The sequence below is a fragment of the Saimiri boliviensis genome, chromosome 11 (assembly GCF_048565385.1).
Source record: "Saimiri boliviensis isolate mSaiBol1 chromosome 11, mSaiBol1.pri, whole genome shotgun sequence".
NCBI lineage: Eukaryota > Metazoa > Chordata > Mammalia > Primates > Cebidae > Saimiri > Saimiri boliviensis.
The window spans coordinates 82486577-82503449 of NC_133459.1; the positions used below are offsets into that span (position 1 = coordinate 82486577).

Here is a 16873-nt window from a genome sequence, read left to right on the forward strand (position 1 = left end):
CTGACAAGTTCATTCGGACAAGTTTATTCGTTCTGGCTTTTCTTTAAAGTGCACGATCACGAAAGTCTGTGACAAGAGTCATATTTCTGAGATGTTAGAAAGTGCGGCGAGCGCTCGAGGAATAGGAGAAGCGAGTCTCCCTGAGCTCGCATCGGGAAGCACCGGAGGGAGCCGGGAGCTAGCGTCCGCATCTGCCTGCGGGCGCGGAGGGAGGGCCCCCGGCCCCACCGCTGGGCTCGCAACCCCAGCGCCCTGCTGCGGCCGCTGCTGCTCTTCTGTCTTGGTGCACTAAAGGAAGACGCCTGTGAGAAACCGAACAGACAATCGGTCATGAATCTTAAAGATGAGAGTCGGCGGTGCATGACCAAAAGGGGTGCATGACCAAAAGGGGTGTTCGGCTGCTAGTCCTGTCGGCTTGATAGTTCGGACGTAACCGACGGCCTCCTAGAGCTCGTACCCCTCCTCTTCACCAGGTAGCAGCAGCAAAGCCCGGAGTGCCAGGTTCTGTGAGTCAGCAAGCGTTTAAAAGATCTCTGGGTTTAGCTCAGGCAAAGAATATTCTGCCAGATAATTATCTTTATATGCGTGTCCGGGAAGAAGTAGTTGGACAGACGATGTATATAAAAGCATACATGACTGACCCTCTTTTAAGTCACTTTCAAAGATTATTAGGCAAAAATGCCTTGTTTTTGAGCCCTTTTCATCAGAGGTACGCAATCTTCCAGCTTGTGGATAGCCACTGAATTCCAGCCTGCACAACTGAGACTGGAGACCCCAACCTTTTGGCACCAAGGACTTGTTCCATGGAAGACCATTTTTCCACAGACAGGGGATTTGGGGGGGATGTTTTTGGGAGGATGTTTTTGGGATGAAGCTGCTCCACCTCTAATCAGTAGGCATTAGAGGAATTATAAAGGAGCACACATCCTGCAACCTAGATTCCTCCCATGCGCAGTTCACAGTAAGGCTCCTGCTCCTATGAGAATCTAACGGAACCGCTGCTCTCTTGCTCAGTGCTCACCTCCTGCAGTGCGGCTTGGTTCTTAGCAGGTCACAGACCTGTACCAGTCTGCAGCCTGGGGTTTGGGAACCCCTGCAGAGGGATAAATAGTTGCAAAAGGGAGATCTGGGGATCTCAAACTTTAATGTGTACATGAGTCACCAGAGTTTTTATTGAAGCAGACTGATTCAGTAGGACCTGAGGTTTTGCATTTCTAGTAAGAAGTTGCTGCTGCTGCTGCTGCTGCTGCTGGTCCCACTCTGTAAGTAGCATGGTTCTAAGAAATATTTAATCTGAGTGTGTGCAGGATTTGAGGGTGGAGAAGAAGGGAGAACAGTGACAGTGGAAAATTACTGGAGTCAGATGGCTGAAGGATTTATTATAAATATAACACATACTGAAGTTTTCAGCCATCTAATCATTCTTAGCAAATTTAGTTCACAGTAGGCAGTAAGTTTTTAGCTTTCAAAAAGTCACTTGTTTATGGTAAAGATCGTGGCTCATTTTTCAGTGGGCAGTAATGGACATTGTTTTGTGCTGTGTTAATCCTTTCAAGCATCTGTGCTCTGTTCTTTATATCACAGCACAAAAAGCTTTGTGCCCTGATTCAAATTTGTAATGACCAATAACCAGGTAACACGAGAATTTTTTGCTCAACAGTGTTTTATAATACGGCATTTTAAATTTACAACCTAAAGATCTTTAATTTCTCTAGCAGTTTGTCTTCATGTGGAAGTTTCACTGATTTCGTGTTTAAAGAGAATTTTCTTAAAGTAGCCTAGAAAATGTGAGATAGGCTGGGCACGGTGGCTCACACCTGTAATCCCAGAACTTTGGGAGGCCAAGGAGGGTAGATTGCTGAGGCCAGGAGTGCCAGACTAGCCTGAGCAAGATAGTGAAACCCTGTCTCTACCAAAAATACAAAAATTAGCTGGGCATGGTGGCCCACACCTTTGGTTCTAGCTGCTTGGGAGGCTGAGGTGGAAGGATTGCCTGAACCTGGGAGGTCGAGGTCGCAGTGAGCCAAGATTGCACCACTACATTCCAGCCTGGGCAACAGAGACCCAGTCTCAAATAAATAAATAAACAAACAAACAAACAAACAACAACAACAAAGGAAAGAAAAGAAAATGTGAAACAGGCTAACAGTAAAAATGCAACAATTTTAACAATTTTCTAGGATGCACAGGCAAAAACAATGTTTATTGTGAAGAACATGGGGAGAGAAAATGGAATAAAATAGGAGAAAAATGATGCCCTTTATTTACCTACTTTCACATCCTTGCCAAAATTTTTTGATGTGCAAGTAGTGTTCTGTATGTTGTGGATATTAATTCTTTGCCAGTTTTAAACATTGTAAGTATTTTCTTCCAGTTGTCATCTCTCTCTTTTTCCATTGTGTTTTTCCTTGGATGAAAGTTTTTAATTTTGATTTATGACATCAATATTAAGTATATTAATCCTTATAGTTTGTGCTTTTATGATCTTTTTAAAGAAACTATTCTCTACCCTTAATTAACCATTCTTCTGCATTTTCTGTAATAGTTTTATCCTTCATATCAAATTCCATTGTACTTTAACTTTGCATGTGGTGGGAGATATTAATGGACCTCAATTTTTCGACATCAAGTAAGCCAGTTTTCGCAAGTTATCTTATAATTCAGGGTTGGCTTGTTTTTTTCTGCACAAAGTCAGATATAAATATGTAGGCTTTGTGCATTGAACTGTCTCCTTTACAACTATTTAACTCTGTAAAGATAATTGTACATAATATATAAAGAAGAGAGTGGCTGTGTTCCATGTATTATGAAATATTTATTCTTACTTTAATTTTTTTAAAATAGACTATTTTTAGAGCAGTTTTAGGTTTATTGCAAAATTGAGCAGAAAGTACAAAGTTCCTATATGTTCCCTGCTCCCACATATGCATAGCCTCTCCCACACTGTTAACATCCTATGAAAGAATAGTACATTTGTTATAATTGATGAATATACATTGACAAATCATCACCCAAAGTCCCTACTTTAGGGTTCACTCTTATGTGCAGGCTGTAAGTTTTGACAAACATATAATGACTCGATCTACCACCATACTATCACACAGAATAGTTTGACTGCCTGCTGTGGACTAAATGTTTGCCCCTACATTACCAATCCCCCCATGCTCACAAAAATTTATATGTTGCAACCTAAATCCCCAATGTGCTGATATTTGGAGATGGGGCATTTGGGAGGTAATTAGGTCTTGTGAGTCAAGCTATCATGAATGCAATTAGTACCCTAGTGCCCATATAAGAAAAGATAGGAGAGAGATGATCTCTCTCTCTCTCCACCATGTGAGAATATAATGAGAAAATAGCTGTCTGCAAACTAGGAAGTGCACCCTCACCAGATACCAGTTGTGCTAGCACTTTGATCTTGGATTCCCTGGCCTCTAGAACTATGAGAAATCAATTTCTGGTGCTTAAGCCACCCGGTCTGTAGTATTCTGTAATAGCAGCCCAAACTGATGAAAATACTACTGTAATAATCCTCTGTGCTGCATCTATACATCCCTCCCCACAACCCTTGTCAACCACTCATTTTTTTACTGTTACAAGTTTTTCCTTTTCAGATTGTCATGTAGTTGGAATCATACAGTATGTAGCCTTTTCAGATTGGCTTTTTTCTCTTTTTTTGAGATGGAGTCTCAATCTGTTGCCAGGCTGGAGTGTTGGCATGATCTCAGCTCACTGTAAACTCTACTTCCCAGGTTCAAATGATTCTCCTGCCTCAGCCTCCCAAGTAGGTGGGAATACAGGTGTGTTCCACCACACCCAGCTATTTTTTGTATTTTTAGTAGAGACTAAAAATACAAAATGGGGTTTTCCATGTTGGACAGGATGATCTTGATCTCTTGACCTTGTGATCCACCCACTTCAGCTTCCCAAAGTACTGGAATTACAGGCGTGAGCCACCACTCTAGTCCTGGCTTTTTTCATTTAGTAATATGCATTTAAGTTTCCTATTTGTCTTCACATGACTTGATAGCTCAATTCTTTTTAGCACTGAATAATGTTCCATTGAATGGATATATCACAGTGTACTTATTCATTCATCTACTAAAGGACATTTTTGTTTTTTTTCCAAATTTTAATTTATAAATAGAGCAATTATAAATAAAGCTGTTATCAATATCTGTATGCAGGTTTTTGTGTAGATAAGTTTTCAATTCCTTTTTTTAAATAACAAGGAGTACAATTGCTGGATTGTATGGGAAGAGCATAGCTTTGTAAAAAACTACCCATCTTCCAAAGTGGCTATATCATTTTATATTTGTACCAGCAATGAATGAGAGTTCCTCTTGCTCCACATACTTGCCAGTATTTGGAATTTTCAGTATTACAGGTTTTGGCCATTCTAATAGGTGTGTAGTGGTATCTTGTTTTATTTTGCAATTCCCTAATGACATATGATGCTGAGTGTGTTTTCATATACTTATTTTTCATCTGTATGTCTTCTTTACTGTGGTATCTCATCAGGTCTTTTTCTTATTTTTTAATGGGGTTGTCTATCTTCTTATTGTTGAGTTTTAAGAGTTCTTTAGGCTGGGCACGGTGGCTCATGCCAGTAATCTCAACACTTTTAGAGGCAGAGGTGGGAGGATCACTTGAGGCCAGTAGTTCAACAGCAGCCTGGGCAACAAAGACAGATCCTCTCTCCATGAAAGAAAAAAAATTTTTTAATTAGCTGGGTTTGGTGGTATGTACCTGTGGTCCTAGCTACTCAGTAGGTTGAGGCCGGAGGATTGCTTGAACCCAAGAGTTCAAGGCTGCAGTCCAGCCCGAGCAATAGAGCAACACCTCATCTCAAAAATAAAAATATGTGAGTTCTTTATATATTTTGAATAACAATACTTTTTCAGATATGTCTTTTGCAAGTATTTTTCTTCCAGTCTGCAGCTTGTCTTCTCTTTCTCATGGTGATATCTTTTACAGAGAAGTTTTTAATTATAATAAAGACCAATGTATCAATTATTTATTTCATGGATCATGCTTTCAGTGATGTATTTAAAAAGTCAGGCTCCAGGAAAAAAATGGCAGATAGGAGGCATGACTAACTTACAGCTCCCACTGAGATGAACAGAACAGTATGTGGAGACATTATGAGCTTTTGCTTCAAGAACTACCAAAGGAACATACCAAGAACACTGAAAAAATTAACAGACCCTTTGAAAATGTGACTGTGGATACAAACTCTAAGACAGCTGAAAAATGGTGAGTGTGAAGGGGGAGAGTCTGCCACCCAACACACATCCTCACTGAGGAAGCTGAAAATCCAGATCACAGGAGAGGGATTTCACGTTACCTAGAGCTGAAATGAATCTAGAGAGCTGAGCAAAATGTAAAAGTAGATGCAACAGCAGAAAGAGCTCTGTAGGTACTCCCAGTCACCAGGGAAGCCATTTCTGACTTTATCTCACTGGGGTCCTTCGAGAGGGCTGCCAATGGAATTGGGGAAGGACCACACAGAGAAGGAAATTTACAGATGAGCTTTGTAATAATTTTGACCAAGTGTGAATTTTCCTGTGCAGAATTCAGGGAAGGGAGATGAATGGCAAGTGCAGATAGGGCACAGTGGCACGCTGGAAGGGGTGGGGCCTAAAAGCCCCGCTGGCTTTCCCTGCGGGGAGGCTTGTAGCCTGGCGGGGGTGGGGGGGGTGGGGGGGTGGGGGGGGTGGGGGGGTGGGGGTGTGAATCTCGGCCCTGATCACTGGCTGCCAGGATAAAAACTTAGTGTTGTCAGGGGTGGGGAGGCACAAAGGGAGTGAGACTGGGCGCTTGCGGGCTGCAGAAAAGTTGAGTGAGGCCTGTCACTGCAGACTTTCCCCCATTTCCCTGTGACCTACATGATGCATCAGAGGCAGCCAGTCCCCCTGGGAACATAACTCCATTGTCCTGAGAACAACATCTCCATTCCCGACAGCTACTGCAGCAAGCCCCACCCAAGGCGTCTAAGCTTGGACATCCCTAACCCTCCTCCCACCTGATGGTCTTTATCTATCTGCCCTGATAGCCAAAGACAAAAGACTTAATCTCTTGGGGGCTCTGTGGCTCCATGCATCACCTGAGAAAACAAAATACTTATGCAGGGGTCCTTAGGGCAAGTGTGTATACCCACTATACTAACACAGCTGATGTGCTCTTGAAAGCATCACCTCCTGGCTGGAGCCCAATCAACTCAGGCCATTACAGCAACTTATAAAAGAACAACCCTGCTACAAGAAAGGAGAAAACAACAGCTAATTCCAGTGCCTGTAACATCCTGGCAAACCAGAGGTCCTGAGTCTGTCCATGTGACAGTTTCATTGCTAGCACAACCAGCATTTGAGAAAGCCCGTGCATGAAACAAAACTGCAACCAAGGACCCTCAAAGAGTCCAGTTCACTCCTATGCTGCCTCCACTGGAACAGGGGCTGGTATCCATGGCTGAGAGACTTGAAGACAGATCACATCACAGCACTCTTTGGAGACCCTCCCCAGTACCAACCCAAGCTTCATAGGTGGCTAGACCCACAACAGCGTAACAATCACTATCCAGCTCTCAGGAAGCCCCATCCCTAGAGGAAGGGGGAAAGCACCACATCAAGGTATCACCCCATAGGACAAAATAATCTGAACAGCAGCCCTTGAGCCCCAAATCTTTCTTCTGACCTAGTCTACCCAAATGAGAAGGAACCAGAAAAACAATTCTGGTAATGCAACAAAGCAATACTCTCAAAATTCTTCAGTACTCTCAAAAATTCTTCAATACTCTCAAAATTCTTCAATACTCTCAAAAGATCACACTAGTTCACCAGCAATGGATCCAAACCAAGAAGAAATATCTGAATTGCCAGAGAAAGAATTCAGAAGGTCAGTTTTTAACCTATTCAAGGAGGCACCAGAAAAAGTGAAAACCAACTTAAAGAAATTTTAAAAATCATACAGGATATGGACCAAAAAAGTCTCCAGAGTAATAACACAAATAAAAAACAATCACAACTTCTGGAAATGAAAGACAGACTTAGAGAAATGCAAGATACACTGCTAAGTTTCAACAATAGAATTGAACACCTAGAAGAAAGAACTTCAGAGCTCAAAAACAATGCTTTCAAATTAACTCAATTAACCCAAGACAAAGAAAAAAGAATTAAAAAATGAACAAGGCTTCCAAGAAGTTTGGGATTATATTAAACAACTAAACCTAAGAATAATTGGTCTTCCTGAGAAAGAAGAGAAATCTAAAAGTTTGGAAAACTTATTTAAGGCAATAATTAATGAAATTTTCCTGGCCTTGCTAGAGATCTAGATATCCAGATGCTCAAAGGACACCCAGGAAATTTATCACAAAAAGATCATCAACTAGGCACATAGTCATCAGGTTATTCGAAGTCAGGATGAAAGAAAGAATCTTCAATTATTCTTAGGTTTGGTTGTTTAACATAATCCACATAATTGGAATTAAATCACTCCTCAGCAAATGCAAAACAACAGAAATCATAACAAACAGTCTCTCAGACCAGAGCGCAATCAAATTAGAACTCAGAATTAAGAAACTAACTCAGAACCGCACAACTTCCTGGAAACTGAACAACTGGCTACTGAATGTCGACTGGATAAACAACGAAATGAAGGCAGAAATAAAGATGTTCTGTGAAACCAATGAGAACAAAGACACAACGTACCAGAAACTCTGGGACACATTTAAAGCAGTGGCTAGAGGGAAATTTATAGCAATAAATGCCCACCAGAGAAGCAAGGAAAGATCTAAAATCGACACCCTATCATCAAAATTGAAAGAGCTAGAGGAGCAAGATCAAAAAAACTCAAAAGCTAGCAGAAGACAAGAAATAACTAAGATCGGGGCAGAACTGAAAGAGATAGAGACACAAAAAACACTTCAAAAAATTAATAAATCCAGGAGCTGGTTTTTTGAAAAGATCAACAAAATAGACAGACCACTAGCTAGATTAATAAAAACAAAAAGAGAGAAGAATCAAATAGATGCAATAAAAAACAATAAAGGGGATATCACTACTGACTCCACAGAAATACAAACTACAATCAGAGATTACTACAAACAACTCTATGCATATAAACCCATAAACCTGGAAGAAATGGATAAATTCTTGGACCACTGCACCATCCCAAGCCTAAACCAGGAAGAAGTTGAAACCTTGAACAGAACAATAACAAGGGCTAAAGTTGAGGCAGCAATTAATAGCCTACCAACCAAAAAAAGTTCAGGTCCAGATGGGCTCACAGCTGAATTCTACCAGACATACAAAAAGGAGCTAGTACCATTCCTTCTGAAATTATTTCCAAACAATACAAAAGGAGGGAATCCTTCCCAAATTATGAGACCAACATCATCCTGATACCAAAACCTGGCAGAGACTCAACAAAAAAAGAAAACTTCAGGCCAATAACCATGATAAACATAGATGAAAAAATCTTCAATAAAATACTGGCAAACCAATTGCAACAGCACATCAAAAAGCTTATCCACCATGATCAAGTAGGCTTCATCCAGGGATCAAGGCTGGTTCAACATATGCAAATCCATAAATGTAATCCACCACATAAACAGAATCAAAGACAAAAACCACATGAATTTCTCAGTAGATGCAGAGAAGGCCTTTGATAAAATTCAACAGCCCTTTATGCTAAAAACTCTCAAAGTTTTAACTAGGTATCAAAGGAATGTATCTCAAAATAATAAAAGCTATTTATGACAAACCCACAGCCAATATCATACTGAATGGGCAAAAACTGGACTCATTCCCTTTGTAATCTGGCACTAGACAAGGATGCCCTCTGTCACCACACCTATTCAATATAGTGTTAGAAGTTATAGCCAGAGCAATTAGGCAAGAATAAAAAATAAAGGGTTTTCAATTAGGAAAAGATGAAGTCAAATTGTCTCTATTTGCAGATGACATGATTGTATATTTAGAAGACCCTATCGTCTCAGCCCGAAATCTCCTTAAACTGATAAGCAACTTCAGCAAAGTCTTAGGATACAAAATCAATGTGCAGAAACCACAAGCATTTCTATGCACCAATAACAGGCTAACAGAGAGCCAAATCACAAGTGAACTCCCATTCACAGTTGCTACAAAGAGAATAAAATATCTAGGAATACAACTAACAAAGAATGTAAAAGACCTCTTTAAGGAGAACTATAAACCACTGCTCAAGGAGATAAGAGAGGACACAAACAAATGGAGAAACATTCCAAGTTCATGTTTAGGAAGAATCAATATTGTGAAAATGCCCAAAGTAATTTATAGATTCAATGCATGGTTTTGTGAATTCCTTTTGTAGTTGATTTCCAATTTTATTCCAATGTGGTCTGAGAGAGTACTTGATAAAATTTCAGTTTTCTTAAATTTATTGAGACTTGTTTAGTTGTCTATGATATGATCTTGGGGAATGTTCCATGTGCTGATGAAAATGTATATTCTGCAATTGTTGCATAGTTTGTGAAGATCTTATCCCACTCTGTGGGTTGTCTGTTTACTCTGCTGATTGTTTCTTTCACTGTGCAGAACCATAAAAATTCTAGAAGATAACATTGGAAAAATGCTTCTAGACATTGGCTTCGGCAAAGACTTCCTGACCAAAAACCCAAAAACAAGTGCAACAAAAAGATAAATAGATGGGGCTTAATTAAACTAAAAAGCTTCTGCACTCCCAGGCTGGAATGCAGTAGCATGATCTCAGCACACCGCAACCTCTGCCTCCTGGATTCAAGTTATTCTTCCACCTCAGCCGCCCAGGTAGCTGGGATTACAGGTGCATGCCACCAGGCCCGGCTAATTTTTTTTGTATTTTTAGTAGGGACTGGGTTTTGCCGTTTTGACCAGGCTGGTTTGAACTCCTGACCTCAAGTGATCCACTCACCTCAGCCTCCCAGAGTACTGGGTTACAGGCGTGAACCACCGTGCTCAATCCAAATTCCTTAAAGAACTAAAAGCAGATCTACCATTTGACTCAGCAATCCCATTACTGGGTAATGGGTAATGGGACCAGAGGAAAAGAAGTCATTATACAAAAAAGGCACTTGCACATACATGTTTATAGCAGAACAATTCGCAATTGCAAAAATATGGAATCAACCCAAATGTCCATCAATCAAGGATTGGATAAAATGCCCATCAATTGAGTGGATTTTAAAAAAGTGATATCCTTTGGGCTAACTTTTTGTATTTTTAGTAAAGATGGGGTTTCACCGTATTAGCCAGGATGGTCTCCATCTCCTGACCTCATGATTCGCCCACCTTGGCCTTCCAAAGTGCTGGGATTACAGGCATGAGCCACCGTGCCTGGCCAATTACTATAGTTTTATAGTAAGTCTTCACATTAGGCAGTTCCTTTTTTTAAATATTTTTTAAAATTTTGTTCTTTTCCTTCAATATTGTCTATTCTGGGTCTTTTGCCTCTCCATATAAACTCGAAAATCAATTGTTTGATATCCACAAAAGAACTCCCTTGGATCTTAATTTAGTGTTGTGTTGATCTATAGATCAAGTTGGGAAAAATTGACATCTTGACAATATTGAGCCTGCTTTTTCAAAAAGCTCAATATTGTCAAGATGTCAATTCTTCCCAACTTGAAATATCCCTCCACTTATTTAGTTCTTTGATTTCTTTCATCAGAGTTTTACAGTTTTTTTTTTCCATATAGAACTTCTACATAGTGTTAGATTTATAGCCAAGTATTTCATTTTGGGGGATACTTCTATAAATAGTATTGAGTTTTTAATTTCAAATTCTAATTGTTCATTGCTGATATACAAGAAAGTGATTTTGTATATTAACCTCGTATACTACAATCTTGTTATAATTACTTAGTAGTTTCAGTTGTTTTTTTAATTCTCTCAGATTTCCTACATAGACAATCATGTCATCTCAAAGAGTTTTATTTCTTCTGTCCCAATCTGAATATCTTTTATTTCCTTTTCATATTTTACTGCATTAGCTAGAACTTCTAGTGTGATGTTGAAAAGGAGTGTTAAAGAGTGGACATGTTGAAAAGGAGTGTTAAGAGGGGCCATCCTTGCCTTGTCCCTGATCTTTGCATTAAAACGTCTTAAGTTTCTCACCATTAAGTACGATGTTAACTCTATTTTTTTTGTTTTTGTTTTGTAGATGTTCTTCAAGTTGAAGATGTTCCCTTTTTTTTTTTTTTTTTTTTTTTTTTGGTTTGCTAAAGGCTTTTTCATGAATGGATGTTGGATTTTTGTTTTGTTTTGTTTTGTTTTTTGAGACGGAGTTTAGCTCTTGTTGCCCAGGCTGGAGTGCAATGGCGCGATCTCGGCTCACCGCAACCTCCGCCTCCTGGGTTCAGGCAATTCTCCTGCCTCAGCCTCCTGAGTAGCTGGGATTACAGGCACACGCCACCATGCCCAGCTAATTTTTAGTATTTTTAGTAGAGACGGGGTTTCACCATGTTGACCAGGATGGTCTCGATCTCTTGACCTCGTGATCCACCCGCCTCGGCCTCCCAAAGTGCTGGTATTACAGGCTTGAGCCACCGCGCCCGGCCTGGATGTTGGATTTTTAAAAAATGCTTTTTGTGTATTTATTGATATGACCACGTGATATATTTTCTTCAGCCTTTTGATGTGATGGATGGAGTACATTAATTGAGCTTTAAATGTTGAATCAGCCTTGCTGCCTAGAATAAATCCCACTTGCTTGTAGTACACAATTTTTCTCAAACATTGTTGAATTTGGTTTGCTAATGTTTTTGTTGAGAATTTTTGTTCATAAGAGATGTTGGCCTTTAGTTTTCTTTTTTTATAATCTCTCTCTGGTTTTGATACTAAGTTAATGCTGGTCTCACAGAATGAGTTAGGATGTATTCCAATCCTGTCTTCCGGAAAAAATTATACAGGATTGGTGTAATTTGTTCCTTAAATGTCTAGTAGACTTCACCAGTGAAAACATCTGAGCCTAGTGCTTTCTGTTTTGGAAGGTTATTCATTATTGATTCCATTTATTTACCAGATTATTGTTTGTTTCTTCTTGTGTAAGTTTTGGCAACTGGCAATTGTGTCTTTGAAGGCATTGGTCCCTATCACCCAGGTTTTCAAATCTGTAGGCATAGATTCATTCCTATTATATTATTATCCATTTAATGCCCATGAGATAGGTACTGTTGCTCCCTCTTTCTAGTATTAGTAATTTGTGTCTTCCCTCTTTTTTCTTAGCTTGGCTATAGGCTTCCTGATTTTATCTATCTTTTCAAAGAACCAGTTTTTCGTTTTGTTGATTTTGTCCACTAATTTCCTGTTTTCAATTTCATTAATTTCTGCTATAATTTTTTTTTCTGCTTCCTTTGGTTTTAACTTGCTCTTCTTTGTTTTCTAAGGTAGAAGCTTAGAAGATTGATTTTTAAATCTTTCTTTTCTAATTATTGTATTCAATGCTATAAATTTTCCTCTAGGCATTGCTTTGTTTCCCACAATTCTTGATAATTTTTATTTTAGTTTTTATTTCAAAATAATTTTTAATTTCTTAAGATTTCTCTCTTTCTCTTTTTGAGACAAGGTCTCACTCTGTTGCCCAGGCTGGAATGCAGTGGCACAATCGTGGTTTACTGTAGCCTTGACTTCCTGGGCTCAAGTGATCCTCCTGCCTCAGCCTTCGGATAGTTCTTCTTTGACCCATGTGTTACGTATATTCTATCAGACTTTCTATATAGATTATAGTATCTGCAAATAATGAGTTTTGCCTTTTTTGTTCTAATCCATACACCTATTTTTATGTATTAATTGGAAAATAGCGTGGTGGGATAAAAAAGATTAAAAATGCATATTAGATAATTTAAAACATAATTAAGTAAAAAGAGAAAATGGGATCTGAATTGTTTAAAAAATGTAGCATCAGCAAAATCAATGTCTGAACAAAAACGATTTTTACAGACACAAATACTAAAATATCCAAGTTGATATCTATAAACCCACTTTCTTGCGATTTCTGTCTTGACTAGTGTAGTTTCTCTTGAGTGACAGAAGGCCATTCTGAATCCTGAGACTTATAAACAACTATTTATTTGTAGCCCCCACAAAGGGATTTATCTTCCTGGTTCAGCTCTGAGCCCCACAGCTACCACAAACCACTTGTATCAGAATCACTTTGTGTGCTGGCTAAAAATAGCAGATTCCTGGCCTCCTACTAGGACATGATGAATAAGAATATATGATTAGGCTTTGATAAAGTAGTCGAGAGAGAGAGAGAGAGAGAGAGACAGAGAGAGAGAGAGAGAGAGAGAGAGAGAGAGAGAGAGAGAGACAGAGACAGAGAGAGAGAGAGAGAGAGAAAGAGAGAGAGAGAGAGAGAGAATCTCTGCTGGTATTACCTGTACATTCATGACCTTAACAAGATCCCCCAGTAGGCTGGGCACAGTGGCTCACACCTATAATCCCAGCATTTTGGGAGGCTGATGCAGGCAGATCACTTGAGGGCAGGAGTTCAAGACCAGTCTCGCCAACATAGTAAAACTGTCTCTACTACAAATACAAAAAGATTAGTCAGGCATGGTGGTGTGCGTTTGTAGTTCCAGCTACTCAGGAGGCTAAGGCACAAGAATCACTTGAACCTGGGAGGTGAAGGTTGCAGTGAAATGAGATCACTCCACTATACTCCAGCCTTCATCCTGGGCAACAGAGCAAGACTCTATTGCAAAAAAAAAAAAAAAGAGAAAAGAAAAAAAAAATCCCTTTGGCTTACAACCCTGAAAATCATTATGGCAAGAGGAGAGGACAGGAAATCTGACTTCCAGAAAAAGTGCATACAAATGTCTTGCCCTGATTTCCTGGGCTAAGGAGACTAGAAGCCTGGAAGAAAAAATGACTTCCATTCTCTGTTCTTTCTTACAACTACCTTGGGATTCTCTGTGATACATATATACATGTAAGGAGAACTCTAAAATGACTGGCCCATAATTTATCTGCCTACCCAGATCAAGCCATTGTACTGGTTTGAGGATAGTTCAAAAGTCAGTCAATGCTATTTCTTTCAGTAGACAGGAGAGCTATTCTCTCATGGACATAATTACCAAAAGTTAAGCCTTGGGATTTATCAGGGACTCCTGCTACAATAAGAGAACCTGGAGAATCAGGAGAGAGATGTGAAGGTGCCAAGTCCTTGGCTGTGATTCCACAGAAGAAACATAATGACTTCAGAGCAAAGCAAAACTCCAGGCCCAGTGCTGGGTCAGTGGTTTCGTGTTTCCATTGAAGTGCTGTTAGTCTAAAAATCTCACAAGGTGTAAAGAAAAGGATTTATCAGGTAATAAACATGATTTTAAAACACACATAGAATTATAGTAACTTCTAAAAATGATAGCATTACAAATATTAGAACTGCCCCCAAAATAGTCACTTATTTAGATTTTTTTATTGTTTTAAAGCCTCTGGTACTATAGAAATAGCTTATACCTGTTATAAAACCTCCCATTTCAACATCTGGAGTCATTATTATGACTGTCATTATGATTAAATAATAAAATCTCAGTAAAACAAAATCACAAATTTAAAAATCAGGTTTTAAAAAAAAAGTTTGCTTTGAGAAAATCTTCACTGCACATTATTGAATTCATTTCTATTTGTATAAATAGTATATACAATAAATATTCATGTGTTGAAAAACCCTGTAATTCTCAATCAGCAGTCTATAAGGAGTAGAGGCTATTTTTATGTCTTTTTACAGCACACATTTCTCTTACTTTAAAATTTTAAGCATAATTGTTTTCATGTGCATAAGTATGTGTATATATTTGAGACAGTCTCACTCTGTCACTCAGGCTGGAGTGCAGTGGCATCATCACAGCTCACTGCAGTCGACTTCCTGGGCTCAAGCGATCCTCCTGCCTTAGCCTCCTAAGTAGTTAGGATTACAGGCATGTGGCACCACATGCAGCTATTTTTTTTCTGTTTTTTGTAGAGATGGGTCTCACTATGTTGTCTAGGTTGGTCTCGAATTCCTGGGCTCTAGCAATTCTCCTGCCTTGGCCTTCCAAAGTGCAGGGATTATAGGCATGAGAAACTGTGCCTAGTCCCGATTTTAATGTAAGCTATAGAAACTTGCCCCATGAAACCACCGCCTCTCACCCCAGAACACTTCACTGTGAGACTTAATGTGCCTATGAAAGGTATAGTATATCACAAATTTTAACAGGCTGCTCAAGTAGTAAATAATCACTTCTGGATCAAAAATGCATTTGGTATGTGCTTTAATTTTCATGCATGTATAAGACACTCTTTTTACTTTCTACTTTAATACTGAAGGAGGATAGAAAACTTGTAAATGAGTATTTAAAAACCTAATCCTCTTAAGAACAAAAAGCAGAATCAAATAAGTTGTTTTTCATAACCAAATACAGTGATATGCGGATTAATGATGTTTTAGTCAATGATGTACTGTATATACAATGGTGGTCTCAGAAGATTATAAAACCATATTTTTGCTGTACCTTTTCTATGTTTAGATACTTACCATTGTGTTACAATTGTCTACTGTATTCAATACAGTAAAGTATGGTACAGATTTGTACCCTAGGACCAACAGGCTATAGCCTAGGTGTGTAAGTAAGCACCATCTAGGTTTGTGGAACTATATGCTATGGTGTTTAATGACAAAATCGCCTAATGATACATTTCTCAAAACATATCTCTATCATTAAGCAACACATGACTCTATCACACTGTTAGCCAGTGCATTCTTATTCTGGTGAACTCTTATTCTTCCTTTTAAAAGAAGATTTTAAAATATAACTATTACTGTATATATGGTAACTATCTCTACTCTCTCAAGGATGGGCTCCTGAGAGTTCCAAGCCTGGATTACTGAGTTGTCCGAAGTCACAGTCAGACCAGGGATTGTTTTCCACCGATTACACAGTCCACATAGTCAGCATAGATGGAAGTAAGAGTATCAAAGCAACAGAGAGGCACAGAGAATACATTCTAAGACCATGGCAAAATAAACAAGAAATAATAATCCAATAGCTTTTCTCATTATTTTTAAAAACAAACCTAGCATAAAACTGCAAAGACATTAAATATTACTTTTAAAAATATAAAGTTATTGTTGAATTATAGCTCTCAATTAGCTCAAAATAATAGTCTTTGAACATACTATATCTGATCTTAGAATATCCACAGTCTTTAATCTCAGCTACACATTATATTTTGCTGTAAAGTACACATAAACCTGATAGCTACTTTTTACAACAGCAGAATAAAGATATGGGAGGGTCATCTTCTAATCTGAATTTTCCGGAGTTGGGTAGATCTTTGCACTCTGATATAAAAGTACGAAGTTCAGTCTCTGGGAAGCCATCTTGTTGGTAATGCTATACAGAAGAATGTTAAAAGCTCTCATTAATAAGTCCTTTGAAAACAGCTTCATTCCAAATTCAAAATGGATCATTTGGCAAGGGAGGGGGTTCTCTAGAGAGATAGTATAGTTACTTCTGAGTACCTGCAAAGAGATGTCGCCTCTGGAGTCACTCAGGTTTGGCACAGGTAAAGTGGGCCTAGGATTCTGCAGCTGCCTACCTGAGCTCTCTTTCTGGGTCTGCTGAAACCCAAATGGGCACACTGAGTCTAAGTCTGAGTCTTCCTTCCAGGGAGAACTAAGCCAGCCCCATCCCAAGTATGAGAACCTTTGTCACTACTCTGCCCTGCAGCCCTGAGACTTCAAGACCAATGTGATGCAGGCATTTTCGATGGAACCTGGTTCAGGCCACAAGAAGCCCAGCCGATCTAAATTAACAAGGTTTTCTAGCAGGCTGAGGGATGGACATCCCTGGCCTTGCCCAGAAGACCGCGGCACAGTC

General features: G+C 39.2%; 1 protein-coding gene across 1 annotated transcript in view; it reads right to left on the minus strand.

Moving 5' to 3' along the window:
• Positions 1-15176: 15176 nt before the first annotated feature.
• The window catches only part of MCOLN3 (mucolipin TRP cation channel 3), a 28104-nt gene continuing 26407 nt past the window's right edge, over positions 15177-16873 (minus strand). Inside the window, exon 13 of the mRNA XM_003921357.3 lies at positions 15177-16387. Within this exon, the coding sequence (XP_003921406.1) occupies positions 16253-16387 (135 nt within the window). The 3' untranslated portion in view covers positions 15177-16252. The remainder of the gene's footprint in view (positions 16388-16873) is intronic.